An 18,550-nucleotide genomic window follows, 5' to 3' on the forward strand; every position below is an offset into this window, starting at 1 on the left:
CTCTGTTCTACAAGCCCTCTCGCTCGCGCTGTCCGTCCGTGCGTGTCGGTAGCGAGGGGGTGGGCTCCGTGGACATGGGGCTTTTTGTGGGGCCACGAGCTGGCGGACAAGGTACATTTGACGGTCTTGTTTAGTTCAACTAAAAAAACAAATATTTTTAAAGATTCTTCGTTACATCGAATATTACAACATATGTATAGAAAATATAGATAAAAATAAAAAATAATTATACAATTTGTCTATAAATTACGAGATGAATTTTTTAAGTCTATTACTTCATAAAGTGATACAATGTCAAAATTTTAAAAAAATAGATCTAAACAAGGCCGTACTTTGATTTCAATAGTAGTATCCGATTAATGTGCAAAAATAAATAAAAAGGAAAAACGAATACTTCTATTTTCATGGCAACATCCCTTTCGCAGATGATGAACATATTTTGGTCAAAGAAACGTCAAAATGGATTTGTGTGACATTTGATTTCTCTCTTGCAATATAGGCTGTAAACTCCTAATAAGGAGTATAAACTTTGAATATGGATCTATCCATACACACGATTTTGTTTAATTTACTTATCGGAATTTCTAGGTAGGATTGGGTTAAAATAAAGGCAGTTGCAGGCATCAGCAAGCGACACAGACAGAGTGCCGAAAGGGCTTGGTGGACGGGTGCAGTGCAGGTCTGCAGCAGGCGCCACCGGCAGCGAAACGCGCCGAAAGGGTCACGGCGTCGCTAGCCGCTCGCTCCACCCCCGCCGTTTCCCGCAACCGGCCACACACGCGCGCGCGTGCATCCCACTCGGTGACGTCCGGGCTGGGGCTGGGGCTGGGGCTGGGGCTGGGGCTGGCTCCAAAGTGGGATGGGAAAAAAAAAAACGTGAGCGCACGGCATGGAGAAAGCAGAGAGACAGACACCACACCAGGCTGTGCTGCAGGCACGGAGATGGAGCCCCCCACCACAGCACGGAGGACGCGTGGATCGCGTCGCGTGCATTGTATTGCATGTTTAGCTGCCGGATGATGAGGAGAAGTGCGGACTTTTTCGTGTGATGGAAACCAAAAAAAAAAAAAAAACTTGCATATTTTGGTCGGCCGCTGCTTGGATGGGCCTAATTTCCCACGCTCTGGTGGGTCGGCCGCGACGAGCCTGGATCGCTTCCCTTTTGTTTCTTCGAGATGGGCCTGGGCCTGTTGCCGGTTCGCACTCGTCGAACCTTGGCAGGCAGGCCCCCCCCCCCCCCTCCTCTGGCCGGCCTCAGCCTCGTTGCCACACGCACTGCACCCTCGTCTACAGATGTGCGTTCTCCGATGTCTCTGCTCATTCGTTTGGGCCTTAGTTTAGTTCCCAAAAAATTTTGTAAAATTTTTCAGATTTCCTGTCACATCAAATCTTTAGACGCATACATGGATTATTAAATATAGACGAAAATAAAAACTAATTGCACAGTTTGGTCGTAATTGACGAGACGAATCTTTTGAGCCTAGTTAGTTTATGATTAAATAATATTTGTCAAATACAAACGAAACTGCTACTATTCCTATTTTGCAAAAATTTTTGGAACTAAACAAGGCCTTGGATGAGTTTCTACTGTGGCTCTGTGCAAAGTCTTCATGCGATGGAGCGATCTCAGATCTGAAGTGACTGTGTGTGCTGGCTTCCGGTGATCGGTGGCGGATGAGTAAAGGGTCCAGGGACTTACTTGTATTTTTTGTTTTTTCTAGGACCCTCTGTGCAGATAGGTTGAGACAACTATCCTCTATATCCTACTGTTGTATACCTGTATTTGTACTGCTATCTGTACGTTTTTCTTAAATCTAATACGTACATGTACGTTTGATTAAAAAAAACACCAAATTAAATGGCGAATGGGCACTGATGACATGATCCATGCATCGACGGACGTGTCAACACAGGTGACACTCACGATCCAAGACGTTCCTTCGTTGACATGGTGCATGGCGCGTGGCCGCCGCCCGGCTAGCGAGGACGACGCCGACGCGCGAAGGCCTCCTAGCACAGCTGCTCCGTACCGTACCGTAGCTCTCTTTTTAGTTTTTGGATGAAGTAGGGCCTTATTTAGATGTTCACTACTGTAGTATTTTTGTTTGTTTGTGGCAAATATTATCCAATTATGAACTAACTAGGATCAAAAGATTCGTCTCGTGATTTACAGTTAAACTATGCAATTAGTTTTTATTTCGTCTATATTTAATGCTTCATGCATGTGTCAAAAGATTCGATGTGACGGGAAATCTTGAAAATTTTTTGGTTTTTAAGGTAGAACTAAACAAGGCCTAGGTGTATGCTCGAAGAGTTTGTTCACTTGAAAGTTACAGGTCTGGTTTAGTTCGTAAAAATTTTTAAGATTTTCCGTCACATCGAATCTTGGTCGCATGCATAGAGCATTAAATATAGATAAAAATAAAAACTAATTATACAGTTTAACTGTAATTTGTGAGATAAATCTTTTGAGCCTAGTTACTTCGTGATTGGACAATGTTTGTCAAATAAAAACGAAAGTGCTATAGTAGTCAAAAATCAAAGTTTTTCGAACTAAACAAGGCCTAGTTGAAAATAATGTTTTTTAATTTATTATGAGGTGAAAACACTATTAAATAGCTAAGAAAAACTCTTTGTCCTGCTACAATAATATAATTTATCGTACTGTACTAGCATGCATGCTACAATAATATAATCCATGGTACTGTACCATATATATATAGTTGCTGAAAAGCTTGAGCCACACGAGTGCGGTGCCCGTGCCACCAAATGGGGTTATAAACTAGCCACGGCGCCTGCACATCGAGCCACTAGTTTGATCACCTAACCCCCTCGATCCACTCCGGCACCATGCATGCAATTGCATACGAACAGTAATACAGTATATAGACACCACGTGGCAGTGGTGAGCTTGCCTCTTGCTGTTCTACTGATCTACTCTCATGACATACCGTGCAAATAACTTATACGTACCCGAGCCATCATTCATCTTCTTGTACTTTGCACTGCGGTATGCATGCCAGCAAGTAATCTAATTAAATACCGAGGTTCATATTACTGTTGGTTTTTTTTTGAAATACATACCTGCAAAAGATCTTCCAAAGTTTTTTTTTTCAAAAGATAGAGATTTTTGAAATAAAAAATCGCTGTAAATCAAAAAGCGGAGAGATCAGAAGAAACATGCATGTACACAGGTACGAAAGCACGTACTGTCAACGTCAACGACCCGATGCCGCTCGCCGGCCTGTCTCCAATAATCATCATTATCCCGTCGTCGTCTGGTAATCGTCATTAGCGACACGCCAACACGCACATATATAGCCAACTCGTCAATATTTAGTGGGGAACCGACCTGAAAGCTTCTACCATAATCTGCAGACGTGTAACCATGCACAGCACGCACGCACATTATTTTCTCAGGAGATTGGGAATAAATAATTGCATGCTGATCTGCAAATGGAATGCGTTAGTTACGGTGTGTTACACTAGCTGCAAAATGCGCAGACATCTCCCCTTGCCCTTTCCGGCCAGAGCACCAACACCAAATCGTTGTCTGTCCTGCCTACTCGACTCCTTGTCACTGAAACAAAACACAAGTTCGCTTTTCTTTTCTCCAGATACTCTCCTGTGCTTTCAGACAAGGGTGATTTAATTATTCTAAAGACTTTTTCATGGCTTTGTTATCTACTACTGAATGTAGACTCTAAGCTGGCCAGTTTCTTCCATGCACTCAAACTGATAGTGTAAGGTGATGGCAATGCAATGGTTTTTACTTTTTGTTGGCCATCTTCTCTTATTAATTACTTTGTGTATCTGGCCCTTACTTTATTTGGCGGTGGAGTTGGCCGGATCCGGATGTGCTGCTTCTTAATTTACCTACTTTTGCTTTGCCAGAAATTAGAAAACGACAGTAAGTTAAAACATGAATTTGCTTAAGTTATTTTTGCTTTAGAAAAGGAGATCAGTTTCCACAACTGGTCCAAGTACAGACAGTTTGTATAACTGGTCCAATGGTAGAGTAATTTTGCTGTGCTGCTTACTAATTTACCTACTTTCACTTTGCAGAAATTTGAAAATGGCAGTAAACTAATTTGAGTGTGCTTACGTTATTTTTCTTTTGCCATGCTACTGTGGCCTTCAGAAAGGAGCAGTTTCTCAAACTGGTCCATGCTTACATAACTACATCCGTCATGAGAATACACAATTTCTTCATATGCTCTGTGCTTTCACAGAAAGGGTGATATCAAGAATTTTTCATGGCTTTGTTATCTACTACTGAATGTAGACTCTAAGCTGGCCAATTTCTTCCATGGTGTCATATAATAATGTAAGCTGATGGTAATGCAATGTGATGCTTTGTTTGTTTTTCTTTTATTACTTTGTGTATATCCGGCCATTATTTGGGCAATGGAGTTGGGCCTTGTTTAGTTCCCCAAAAATTTTGCAAAATTTTTCAGATTCCCCGTCACATCGAATCTTTAGACATATGCATGAAGTATTAAATATAGATGAAAATAAAAACTAATTGTACAGTTTGATCGGAATTGACGAGACGAATCTTTTAAGCCTAGTTAGTTTATAATTAGACAATATTTCTCAAATACAAACGAAAGTGCTACTATTTCTATTTTGCAAAAAAAATTTGGAAGTAAACAAGACCTTGGTTTACCTACTTTTGCTTCGCCAAAATTAGAAAATGACAGTAAGCTACCTAAGAATGTGCTTACATTATTTTGCTTTTGCATGTTTAGTGTCGCCTTTAGAAAGGATCGTAGTTTCTCAAACTGGTCCAGTGGTCGTCATGAAAAGGATACAATTATAGTCGTGTCCTTAGTCAAATTATTGTCTAAAGTTTGATCGAGCTTATAGAAAACGGTGCTAACATTTATAGCACAAACATGCTTCATAAGGAACCTGATGGCACTTGTTTGTAAATATTGTTATTTTTTTTATAAATTTGATCAATTTCAAAACGGTGTATCTCGATACTATGCTAGAATTGTATTCTTTGCATGATGGATGGAGTAGTTTAGAAGTTGGTCTGTATATCGGATAAATAACATCAACAAGTTAAAAAAATAGAAGCATTGGTTACACAAGAGTTGCAGTTGCACTTTGTTGCTAGCTTGTTTTCCATTTTACAAAAGACAAGAAAAAGACCTCAATAAGGAAAAAAGAAATTTATGATTAAATTGACAAAGTTTTATTCTATTGTCGCGCAAACATCACACCCACAACCACATTATGTTGTTTCTATCACCATTAGTCCTACCACCAGTGGGATAGAGCCAAACAAGATCTTAATGAGAACTTCAATCACATGAAGGCTTTTGACGACCACATCACCACACCCATACAAAGGACAAATCCGTAGAAACACTTGAAAACATCAAAGGTGGTGTGCCATTCTGTTTCATAATCCATTGACACAACCACCTCCCTTATGAAGAAGACATATTACCGTAATTCTTGGATTGGACGAACCATAGACCCTTCGCTAGTGCTAGAAGGAACACCAGACAAAGAGAGAAACCAAGGTCACTATTCGGAGGGCGCTCATACCTCCCTGTAAATGCACAAACCCCATCGAGAATATTGAAACTAAAAACTAACAAATCCACTGAAGGAAGGATTCCCACTTCTTCTCCTTACCAACAATTCAATGGAGAGAAAGAGGGAGTAAGTTCTCAAACTATAATTCGTTTTTCCTCCATACCATCAATTCAGTGGAGAGAGAAAGAGAGAGGGGATGAGTTCTCATACTAATTGATTTACTAGCTAGTTGCTTATTTGAGTTTCTCCTATGAGAACTTGTTTTGATCAATTTAATTGGGACTATATATACAATACATTTATCTTATTGAAGTTAGATACTTCTAGGAGCATAATCATTACACTTTTAAGAGATTTCAGCAAAATAGTCATGTATGATCGAGAACTTAGAACACTGTTCTAGATATGTGCACTATATCTAGATAAGTAAAAACTATAAATCTAGAAAAACTAAAACAACTTATAATTTGGAAAAGAGAAATACCAAAAAAATTGTGGATACAAAATATTTTGTAGTATATTCTCCTGAAAACAGAAAAAAAATGTTTCACAAGAGAATCACAATTAAGTTTTCTCCAAGAATGTTTCTTCGAGAAAGCGAAACCCCTACCAAATGGACTTATTACACTCATTGTACTATTATTAAATCAAGACCATGTTCGGAACAAGTTAAAACATGCACAGAGTGAAACATTCTTCCTTGGTGTATCATCTATATATTATATCGAATATTTAGACACATACATGTATGAATCTTGGATGTTTGAGGCTTCAATTCGTCAGAGTTGAGACCAATCTACACACGGTACGGAGCACGTCCGTGGTTATATTCTGTTTGAAGTCTCTGAACCAAACGTCTCCATTTTATTAGGCACAATCACGATGGGCCACAGTTTGTTTTTAGAGATGACTGATCACACTAGAGAGATGAACCCTCCAGATCAGTTCGCAACCCATCAACGCGTCGTGGATACAATAGAATGCACTCCGAGTAGATATGAATATGATACGATGTGCATGCATGCATCGGTGATAAGTACTAATTATAACGCAGACGCCTCACGCCCCAGCCCAAATTAAACAAAAAAAAAAGAAAAAAAATAATCAACCAATCAGCACGCGGCGCCGAGCTCGGTCAATAGGTCAGCGCACTTTTCAGGACATGCAGGTGCTCTTTTATAAAGAACAAGATGAGGAATTGATGCGTGCATTAGTTTAGCTAGTCTGATTCAAAGCGTGTTCATATCGGTTAAGGCACTCTCTTCCTTGTTTAATTGTGAGTATTATACTTATACCCGCTCATGCGTACATTCATTGAGGGAAGGGTGTTTTTGATGTCTTGTCTCTGTCGCAGCATTTTTGGCCAGCGGATGCAATATACTCCCTCCGTCCACGAAAAAGTCAATTTCTAGAGTTGTCCTAAGTCAAATTTTTTAAACTTTGACCAAATTTCTAGAAAAAAATGCTAAGATTTATAGTATCAAATTAGTATTATTAGATTCATCATAGAATATATTTTCATATAATGTGTATTTTATATTATAGATGTTGTTACTCTTTTCTATAAAGTTAGTCAAACTTTAAAAAGTTTGACTGGCACGGATCCTAGAAATTGATTCTTTCACGGACGGAGGGAGTACGTGCGGATCGGATGCAGGCCAGAGTCACAGAGCCGGCCAAATCGGCTCCATTCAGTCCGCATCCTCTCATCTAGATGTAGATACGGTGCAACCAACATTCATGAACTAAACAAGCTAAAACTATTTTAGCTACTAAGTAGTGGAATTGAACTATTTTTAGTTTATTTTTAGCCAGTGTGTTTAGAAATTTAGCTACTAAAATATAATTAGCTAAAATTTAGCAAAAAAACCAAACAGGCTCTAAAAACCTTCTATAAATAATTGAATATGTGTAGGGTTCTGAATACACTAAGGAAGACAGATGAGCAAATAAAGGATATACATACTAGCTAGTACTGTCTGTCTTAGCTAGGGCGCAGCTTATATAAATTGAAAAATCCTAATGAATAACCCACACCCAACTAATAATAATTCGCATTGTTTATCATAGCATTTTCATGCAGCATCTAGCCGGAACTTGAATATAAAAAGAATCTCCCAGACCAATCAAACGGAGTGGAGTACGACAGTACGTATAGCTAACTCTCTACCTTTAAGTAGCATATATGCCTTTTTTTCGAATTAAGCAGCATATAGCATTAGTGGGATATTAGAGTTAGACTACGTACAGAGAAGGCCACTGGCACCTCCCTTGTCAAAAGATACCAACAACAATTTTTTTTAAAAAAAAAACAAAAACAACCTATGCATGCAACGCAACCTGGCTAGTATACTTTCTTAAAAAAATGTCCACGAAAAGCGAACCAAAAGGTCTCAGGAGGGGGGGATCGGAGATCCAGGCCGCTTAGTCATTCTAGCGATGGAGACATTTGTGTGAGGTTTGGTCATAATTAGTGGCGAAGCTATATACACATTAGAGGGTGCAAATGCACCTCTACAAATTATAAAAACAATAATTAGGTCTAAAATTTTACTATATATATACTTACATAAAAGATGTTTATACACTCACAAATTAAGTACATCTTCTCTAATTTACTCTAACTCACGACCAGAGGTCGAGAGCCCCTTTAGTTGTACCACTTTTAGGTCGCTGGGTATTTTCTAAGCCGTCGTGGCCTTCGAGTAAGTTTCCACCATGGGAGGGAGGGAAGCTGATCAGAGTCAGAGCGTACGTGCATGTGCTTCACACTCACACTCGCTGTACGTATAGGTGTGTGTCTGCCGCCGCCTGTGCGTGCGGTCGTCGTCTCTTCGCGCTACCTACCTAGAGCCACCGAGTGGTCGTCGTCGTCATCTCCACCGGCCGGCGCCTCCCAGTCCCAGTCCCAGCCCACAGCCAGCCCGGCTAGCTGCCTATATATTCTCCATCCATGACGGTGCGACGACGACATGACCTGACACCGTCGTCATCGATCCATTCGATCGTCGCGTGGAGCCTTGCCGGCCAGCGATATATTAGAGAGGGATTTGTGTGTGGCGGTCGATCAGGTCGTCGTCGTCGTCGGCCATGGCGGCGTGGAGGGACGGCTACCTGGACATGGTGCTCATCCCGCTCGCCATCCTCTTCCCCGCCCTATACCACCTCTGGCTCTACCGCGCCGTCCGCCGCAGCCCTCTCAGCTCCACCGTCGGCATCAGCGCCGCCGCTCGCCGCATCTGGGTCTTCTCCATGATGAAGGTTCGTACACATACGCCGTCGTCCTACTTTCTTCTCTTCGTCCATCGCCGGCCGTTCGTCCATGGCGCACGCACGCTCATCATGTTCATGGATTCTATCTATCCATGCATGCATTGCACGGAACACACAGAACAACGAGAAGCAGGCGGTGACCGTGGTGCAGTCGATCCGGAACGTGCTGATGGGTTCGACGCTGGTGGGCACGACGTCGATCCTCTTCTGCACGGGCGTGGCGGCGGTGCTGAGCAGCACCTACGCCGTGAAGAAGCCGCTCAGCGACGCCGTCTTCGGCGCGCACGGCGAGTACATGATGGCGCTCAAGTACCTGCTCCTCCTCTCCGTCTTCCTCCTCGCCTTCCTCTGCCACAGCCTCGCCATCTGCACGCTCAACCAGGCCTCTTTCCTCGTCAACGCGCTCTCGCCGGCGCCGCACCTCCACCTCCCCGGCGTCACGCGGGACTACGTCGCCGACGTCATGGAGAGAGGATTCATCCTCAACCTCGCCGGCAACCGCCTCTTCTTCGCCGGCGCGCCCCTCCTGCTCTGGATCTCTGGCCCCGTGTTCCCCTGCATCTGCTCAATGGCCATGATCCCTGTTCTTTATAACATGGACGTGGTCGATGACGCCGACGATGGCCGGAGCAGGAGCAGCAGCGGTGGAGCCAATGGCGCTGTCGTCGTCATGGATGGCGAGAGTGACGATCAGAGCATTGAAGTCGTCTGATGATCGACCTGATGATGATGATGATGGTGGAATGGAACGCAGACAGCAATTCTCATGATCTCATGCATCCAAGCGGCATCGGCATATGGAAGAATATGCTGTGCTTTACATTGTTGTAGTGCCCAGCAGCCATATATGCAAATATATTCTTGTTTGTAGAAGATGATGCATATGCATGTAGACTTCCTTTTTCACTAGTTTGTGCTCTAGCAACTGACTAGTGGGTTGGGTTGGTGAATTTTTTTATTGACCCGTGTAATAAGGAAAATATATGGCATATATATTGACATGACAACCGCGTGCTGATCGGAAGATCTTCAAAGATGTCTCTGCTGTTTTGATGTTTGTCTTTGTGAAACCGATGCTTCATTCGGTACTTTTGTCCTTTTTTTTTGAGACTTTTTTTTTTGGGTTCATTCGTTTTGCTATATTTGATGTCTAGATGAAAAGGTCCATCCTACACCTGAATACATGTTTGTGAGCACGTTATATTATAAAAAATATTCGGGTGAAATATTCATTCTCTACACCCAAATTTTTAGTTACACCAATTATACTTAGACATTACACTAAAATGGTCATAAGAACTCATACTTTAGTCTTATTATGTAGTTTTTTAGTCTTGTTATATGTAATTTCTTTAGAAATTACACTAGCTAGTCGAGTGTAAATCCAGCATAAATTGAAATAAACTAAAATTGTAGTGTGAGAGAGTATATTTAGTTTCACCCGAATCTATAGTCTTATTATCCCTTCCCATACATGCTATTTAGGAAGAAGAAAGGGGGGGGGACAGTTTGTTTCAATTTATTTGGGTTAACTACCTATTTTTATAAAGTTATCCATACACGACCTAAAGATGGAATCTTGAAAATAAAGTCTTGTTATCTTCAGCAATGCTACCTAAATCAAACTTTCTGCTTGTTTATTTGGGTAACTATCTATTTTTATATTATCTATTTTTTCTTCCAACTCTATCATACTATCTAAATCTCTCAAATTTATTCTAGCAGTCTATGGTGTGTGGGACCCATATGTCATTGTCCTACTCTCATCTTGCAGCTCTGCACGTCGGCTTGGAGGTGCACATGCGCATGTCGGCGAGCCATGTCCGCACGGGGAGCATCCGTGTGGAGGGTCGCCATGCCTGAGGAAGTCACGGCACCGGTGTAGATGACACTCGCCCACACCCCCCGCCAGGGAGGCCGCCTGCGTCGGGGACACGGACGGCCACTCACGCCCAGGGGGAAAGGGATGGCTTCCTACGGCTCTGCGCCGGAGAAGGCGACGGCTGCTTGTGGCCGCACCATGGTAAGGCAGATCGACAACGTCGAGTGGAAGACAGTTGCGTGAGAGAGAAAAAGAGGCATAATAGAATTTGGGTAGTTGAGTAGGGGGGCAAGAGGAATAGGTATGGGAGAGGGGGGAATAGGAGACCAACAAATATGGGGTCTAGTAAGGGGTCTGCATGCTAGAGTTGAGTTTTTCACCTTCGCTACCTAAATTGGAAGTAGGGGTTAAGTAGGAGTGTTGGTGGAGATGCTCTCTTGAAGCTAAGGCAAGAAGATGTCAAACATATCATATCACATATTGGATTATACTTGATTCTATATAAAACCATTTATATATTGAATCATCATATATATACTGTTTTGCATAATAGATTTTGCCATTTTGGCTAGCTATAGTATACCTAGGCTTAAAATCCTTGGTTCGTCACTTGATAACACGATCCCACTTCGTTGTTCGACCACTTAGCTTGATCATTATCTGCTAGTCGGTTCAATAATCAATGTTTGTGCTGCCACGGCGACCTGCACAAAAGTGTGAAGTGATGACTTGCGCCATCTGCCCATCAAGAGGGAGGACCGGAGGGCGGCCGGTGGCCGTGAGATCAGTTCGAGGACGACGGCTATAACCGACCTACGCAGTAATACACTTCTGGTATTGGAGCATTACAGTACTGAACTACTACTGATTGGGATTTGTACGTGCTTGGGAGTTCTATTATGATGTGGTTGGATTTTCAATTAAGAGACCATTCATTTTTTTTTCAGTGAGTTATATCGTGTGGCTACAAAGTTGTACCGACTACGGGTACGGAGTGCTAATCTACTCCTTACCCCTATAATTGTATATCACTGCCTCTCTCACAATTTACTGTACATTAACAGTAATGGATCCTATGAACAGTACATCCGTTAAGTAGAACAGTAACAGATCCTATGAACAGTACACCCGTTATGCTAAATAGCAACCGATCCAATTGATAGTGCGTACCCGTTATGTTTAACAGTAATGGATCCAATAAACAGTACACACCCGTTAGTATTTTCTAATGGATCCTAACCCGTGCAACTGCACGGGGATCCCAGCTAGTGTAATGAATAGCTATATTTGCATTTGAGCATCTCTCGATAAAAAAGGCTCAAAAAATACAATTGCGTGCATATGCTCATTACACGTACGCCGTGAAGAAAAAACTGCGCCACGTGCCCCCGTGACTCTGGTTACTGGTTATGGCTGTGCAAAATTGTGATGCCCAACATTGCTACTACATATACGTGTCTTGTAGCCTCTTAATGAGCCTCAATCTTACCCATCTGACAAAAATAGCCAATACACCTTGGTAGATGCTTGCATAAGTGTGAGAGTCTCCTGCTGAAGAAGTTATATATAGCTTGACTGATAAAAAAACATGGAGTTACTGGTTGTGAGAGAAGAGAGACAAAAAGGTAAAAAGAAAACATGTGGAGAGGAGAGAAGAGAGGTCGACACTGAATGAAAGAATTGAAATTGTTGCTTGCATTGTGTGTATACTCGTCTCAGGTGATACTTGAATACTGCTTTTTTTTTGTGAGACTACTATTATAATATGTCTACATTGAAGCTCTCTTATACGTACATCCTTCTCTGTCATGATGCCGACGGTGACAGTACCGAGCTTATAATCTCGATGTCACGCTATTTGTGTCGTGGTCTGGCTGCCTAATCTTGAGTTCATATGCACACGTTGGTCTATGTGTGGATATATATAGCTTACTTTTCACTTTTTCTAAACTCATCGGGTAGACAAAATAGCCAGTTTAGCTACCTATATTTAACTATTTAATTTAAGTTGATTCCATCTCATGTTAATTTTCATAGTGAATTAATTCTTTGTTACATATAGCATTTATTTATTGTGGTCTTTGAAATTTATTTAAAATAAAGTTAAACTAAGTCCAATTAAATTTAACATATATAGCTAATTTCAAATAACGGCATAATAAGTTGTACGCTGTTTACACCTTAAACATGTTGTTTGCTAGACTTGTCCTTAGGAATTTGCAACCACGCCTTCTACACACAAGTCGATAAGAGCAGCTCCAAGAGAGTTGGTAAAAATAGATAGTTAAACTCATGATTTAGTCAATCTCTAAAATAGAAATCTTTGTGAAAAAACAGAAAACTCTAACAACCTTTCTAGTATGGTGAGACAGATGTCAAGCGGCACATGCATGTTATATTTATCATGCGAGAACTTCGAGATAGAGGGTTTGCTATTTTGGAAAGTAATATACAATACTTGCTAGAGTCTCCTTTTTTTTCCAAAATACTTTAAATATAGATTACACAACATGGATAACACTTCTGTCAAAGTTGCTCTAAGACCACGTAGAACACCTCCGTTGCATATTGGTTAACCACAATTATAAGTAGCACAAGTGCACCTGTATATCTGCACAATAAAATTATACAAGTTCAAAAATTCAATGAGATACTTTCAGTCTTTCGCTGGGATGGGGAATTATACATTTCTTTCAATAACATGAGTGATCATGAAGTAAGTGAGTCTGCTGTGACATCAAAACATGTTGCGCTGCCAACAGGCTCGCTTTAACAGGCTAAATTCAGATCTAAATTGGGTGCCTCGATTCAATCCGCAGCTGAAAATTCCTTGGTTTTTTTGAATGAACCAACACTGACATTGCTTGTTTCTATTGATATAGTAGAAAATGCAAGCAAGTAACCTTGGGAGGCTACCTACAGATTACACACACCCACACCCCACAAACACCACAACCTCTATCAACACCGTTGGCCACCGTGTCCTTGGGAATATAGCTATTACAACTTTCGCGGAAATCAATTGGAGCAATGACTTCTCAAAAGAAAATTGGAGTAGGTATTATTAAAAAAGTTATAAAGTTATTTTATTCCTATTTCCAACGTAACATGCGAGACATTTCTTTTTTTATTCACCATGATAGTAAAGAAAATTACATTCAAATAGAGAAAGTATTCTTCACCACATCTATTGCCAAACTATGTTTTGCTCAATCATTATCAATCATGTTAGAAATTTAGGCATTATTCGATATATTTTAATCTAGTAGATCTTGTTTCACATTTGGATTTCTCGTTTCACATTTGGGTAACACTGCACTCTAATGAACACACTAATATGTGGCCCGTGATCACTCAAATTTCAATTCACAATGACATGTGTACAAATGAGAAGAAAAAAATATAATTCGGATGTCCTATTACATTTTATTAAATAGATATCTTTTATTAGCGATCTAAGCATAGCTCAGCTCTTTGGGTTCTTTACGATGAAACCTGTTCATCTGAGTTGAAGTCTATGCTGATCTCACAAAAACAAGATATCTTTTATTAAACAGATGTCATCAGTTTTCATTCAATTGTAAATAACAAAGAAAAATGTTGCACTAGGTTGAACTATTTTTGGAGGCCCCATGATACCCAACCCGTAAGAATGTCTAGCCCAATTAATCAAGTAGGTTCCTTCAAAAAAAAATAATCAAGTAGCTACCCTTAAACAAATGTCATTGGTTTTCATTGATTATAAATAACTTAATAACAAAGTATAATATTACACTAGGCCGAGCTATTCTTGCAGGCCCAATGATGCCCAAGCCCGTAAGAATGTATAGCCCATGAAATCAAGTAGCTACTCTTGATACAGAATAGGCCCGACGGTTTATTTTTGTTTGGAAGGACGAATTTTAATAATGGTTTATATTTTTTTATGTGTGAACTAAGTGTCTTGTTCACTTGAGCTTATCTGCCAAATTTATCAGCTATTCAACAATATTTTTCACTCACAACAAATCACGAATATTATTTTTAGCTATGACTTTTCAGATAAGCGAACATGTTTGTAATTTTCAAAGAACGAACCTTTTGTATGGCCCTACTCTTGATAATTTGCACAAAATAGATCCTCCATTCACATAATTAACTAATTTGTAAGATTTCTGTTTTCGATGGAACAGGGTCAAGCCCCTACTGGAAACTTAGGCCTTGTTTAGTTCATCCAAAAACCAAAAAAAATTTATGATTCTCCGTCACATCGAATCTTACGGCACATGCATGAAGCATCAAATATAGACAAAAATAAAAACTAATTACACACTTTGTCTGTAAATCACGAGACAAATCTTTTGACCTTAGTTAGTCTATGATTGGACAATATTTGCCACAAACAAAGGAAAGTGCTACATTAGCAAAATCCAAAAAAATTTCACATCTAAACAAGGCCTTATTAAAAAATAGGAAAAGATAATTGAGACAATTACAAAATAGTGTTTACAAAATAGAACAACATAGCAGGGCCTTGTTTACTTCCACCCCAAAACCCAAAATTTTTCAAGGTTCCCTGTCACATCGAATTTTTAAACGCATGCACAGAGTATTAAATATAGACAAAAATAAAAATTAATTACACAGTTTAACTACTTTCTTCAATCCCTCTTAATATAGCGTCATTTCTGATTTACCATACAATCCAACTCATAATGATGATGATTTCCATAAAGAAAGGCACATTGAGTTGGGCTTTAATGGGATCAAGGAACTCATCTATACTCTATAGAGATCCCAATTCTGAGGATTTGGCAAAATGACACCAAAGAGAAAGATGGTCTCTTGTCTCCTCATGATCATCTGTGCAGAGAACACAACTGAATTCGTAAGATTTCTGTTGAGTTGGTTGGAAATTGGTCGGTGATGTGCGATGAAATCTGAAATCCCAAGTAATAACCACTGCTGTGGCTGAAAAAAAGCAAACTAAGATTCGTGTGATTATATATAAGTAGCTTCTTTTCTCTCCAAAATCTACCGCCGGCAACAACCCAACAAAGACATATAAGAACACACAGTACTAGTTCATGCTTATGGTTTCACAATTTTGAGCTCATCATCAGCTTGATGCACACAACACTGTCCCTCCCTATCGATCGATTCCTTGCCGGTTCATCTCTCGATCTTCAGTTGATGGCAACGTCGCTGTATTCCTCCTCGTTCACCGTCGTGTAGAAGGCCTGCTCCTCGTCGGGGCGCTCCTTGGCCTTGAGCTCCTCGATCCTGTCAATGGCGGTCCTGAGCTCCCACCGGCTGTCCACGTTGGTCTCGCAGCACGCCATGCCGACCCTGATCAGCTTCACCATCTCCTGCTTGTCCTCCTCCTCCTCGCCCCGCAGGTCCGGGTCCACCACCGTGTCCAGCCACTCGCCCTCCGGCGTCGACGCCACGACGGTCACCAGGTCCGTGGTGTTGCCCGCCGCCGGACCCGGCTTCTGCGGCGGTGACGACGACGACGACTCGCCCGAGGGCTTGTGCAGGTCGTAGCTCGGCTGCTTCCCGGTGAGCATCTCGAGGATGAGCAGGCCGAGGCACCAGACGTCGCTCTTCTTGGACGAGCGGCCGAACTGCTTCCGCTCCGGGGCCTTGAAGGCCACCATGAGCTGCGCGGCGTGCGACTGGTTCATCACCGGCACCAGCGCGTAGTCCGTCAGCAGCGGCTCGTAGTGGCCGTCGAGCAGGATGTTGGACGACTTGAGGTGGCCGTGCGGCACCGTGAGCATGCCCAGCTCGTCGTACAGGTAGCTGAGCGCCCGCGCCACGCCCTTGACGATCTTCAGCCGCGCCGCCCAGTGCACCGCCGCCTTCTTCATCCCGCAGCCCTCTCCGCCGCCTTTGCAAACGCCCACGCCAGCCAAAGGTTGTTAGAGGGATGATCGGCGACGACGATCACGACGACGACGTTAGGAGATGAACAGTGAGTAGAGTACTCACCATGGAGGAGGTTCGCCAAGCTCCGGTTGGGGACGTAGTCGTGGATGAGCAGCTTCTCCTCCTTGCGGTAGTAGTAGGCGACGAGCGGGAGGAGGTTGGGGTGGCTGAGCCGGCCCAGCCGCCGCATGTGCTCCTCGAAGTCCTCCCTGCCCACCCGGTTCATCTCCTTGAACCGCTTCACGACGACGGAGTGGCCCGACGTGAGCGTGGCGCAGTAGCACACGCCGAGGTTGGCCGTGCCCAGCACCTCCGCCGTCGCCTTGAGCAGGTCCTGCAGCTCGAAGAACCGACCGCGGTCTTCGCGCACGAATGTCAGCCGCCCCTGCTCCACCTTCCGCGCCGCGCCGCCGCCGCGGGACACGGACCCGTCGGCGGCGCCGGTCGCCTGTGCCGCGCTTGCTTGAGCCTTCGCCGCCGGTGGGTGCGGCTCGACCCTCGGCGGCCCCGAGGGCCGAGCCGACGACGCGGTCGGGCCGAAGTTCTTGTTCTTGTACCCACTCCGTCTGCGCAGCGCGACGAACGCCACGCCGGCGATCGCAAGCGCGCCAAGGAACGCGGCGAGGACGCCGAACGACGTGGAGCCCTCGGCGGGCTTCTGGGCCTCGTCTTGCTTCGCGTCGTCAGCTGACGACGCGCCTGTAGACCCCACGATGTCTGCTGCTGGTACCGACGGTGTGGTCCCTTCTTTGGCGGAGGTCGCCGGCGGCGCCTTTGGTGACTGCGACGGCGGTGGTGCCTTTGGTGACGGCGACGGCGGCGGAGGGGCCTCGCATTTGGCACCGAGCGGTGGGCCGCAAAGCTTCTTGTTGCCTGCATGCATTATTGTAGAACAATCAATAAGATCATAAGGCTGCGCTGCACGTGGACATTGCACGAACATCATGCACGCATGGTGTAGAAAACTAGAAATCCACGTTGCTCACCGGCGAACATGTCGGGTGACATGGATTTGAGGCTCGCCGGGATCTCCCCCTCGAGCTCATTGTTTGCGAGGTTGACTTGCGTCAACTCGCCCTGTTTCAGGTCAGGGATCTTGCCCTGAAACTTGTTGTCATTGAGCTGCAGCTCCAGGAGCCTGGGCGCGTCGGCGAGCGACGGCGGGATGGGTCCGGTGAATTCATTGTTGGACAGGACCACCTTCTTAAGCGAGCCCATCCCGGCGAACGCGTCGGCGGGGATGACCCCGGAGAACTTGTTCCCGGACAGAAAGACAGCGCGGAGGCCGCTGAGCTCCTTGACGTCGGGCAACGGTCCGGCGAACTCGTTGTCCATGAAGCTGAGCGTGCGGAGGCCGGGGCCAGGCAGGCTCTTGAGGGCGCGCAGGTCGAGCTTGCCGGAGAGGCCCAACCCCTCGAGCTGCAGGCCGTGCACGCCGTCCTTGTTGCACATGACGCCCATCCAGGTGGTCCCCCCGCCGTTGCCATCTCCTCCGCAGGGGCTCGTGTCGGGGGACCAGGAGCCGAGCGCGCCGTCTTCGTCCTTGATGCCGGCCTTGAGCTTGAGGAGCGCGTCGGAGGCGGCGGCGTCGTCGCCGGGCGCGAGGGACAGCGGGAGCCGCGCGGCGTCAGCGACCAGCAGGAGCAAGAGGAGGAAGATGAGGCGCGCTAGCAGCAACGATGGCACTCGGGCCATGTCCGGGGCGGCCGCGGCGCCGGTGCCAGGGAGCCAGCCCGCCGGCGCCAGCGCTTGACGACGGCGGGTGAATTGGCCGGCGGCAATGCTGCTGCGGGGCGGCCCCTGTTCCCGGGCGCGCGCGAGTGGGGGAAAGGCTGGCCGGCCGGCGCGCAGTTTTCCTTGGAAAGGGGAGAGCGCGCGGGAGGTCGACGCGAAGAGAGAGAAAGGGAGGCGCGCGGAGAAGGGGGAGGAGAGAGAGAGAGAGAGAGAGAGGATTCAGGAGGCTCCCCCCGCGCGCACGCACGCGCGTGCGGC

The 18,550-nt window shown here is 44.3% G+C and overlaps 2 protein-coding genes across 2 annotated transcripts; one reads left to right on the forward strand and one right to left on the reverse strand.

The window, feature by feature from the left end:
- Positions 8,179 to 9,860, forward strand: LOC8081347. Its single transcript, XM_002444704.2, has 2 exons — positions 8,179 to 8,814; positions 8,945 to 9,860. Exons 1-2 carry the CDS (start codon positions 8,644 to 8,646, stop codon positions 9,536 to 9,538), a joined length of 765 nt encoding a protein of 254 aa, XP_002444749.1. The 5' UTR covers positions 8,179 to 8,643; the 3' UTR covers positions 9,539 to 9,860.
- Positions 15,581 to 18,550, reverse strand: LOC8064004 (pollen receptor-like kinase 1). The gene is made up of 3 exons (XM_002445829.2): positions 17,545 to 18,550; positions 16,622 to 17,431; positions 15,581 to 16,520 (listed from the first exon to the last, which is right to left on the reverse strand). The coding sequence occupies exons 1-3, from the start codon at positions 18,251 to 18,253 to the stop codon at positions 15,814 to 15,816; spliced, it is 2,226 nt and encodes a 741-aa protein (XP_002445874.1). The 5' UTR covers positions 18,254 to 18,550; the 3' UTR covers positions 15,581 to 15,813.

This window comes from Sorghum bicolor, chromosome 7, assembly GCF_000003195.3.
Source record: "Sorghum bicolor cultivar BTx623 chromosome 7, Sorghum_bicolor_NCBIv3, whole genome shotgun sequence".
NCBI lineage: Eukaryota > Viridiplantae > Streptophyta > Magnoliopsida > Poales > Poaceae > Sorghum > Sorghum bicolor.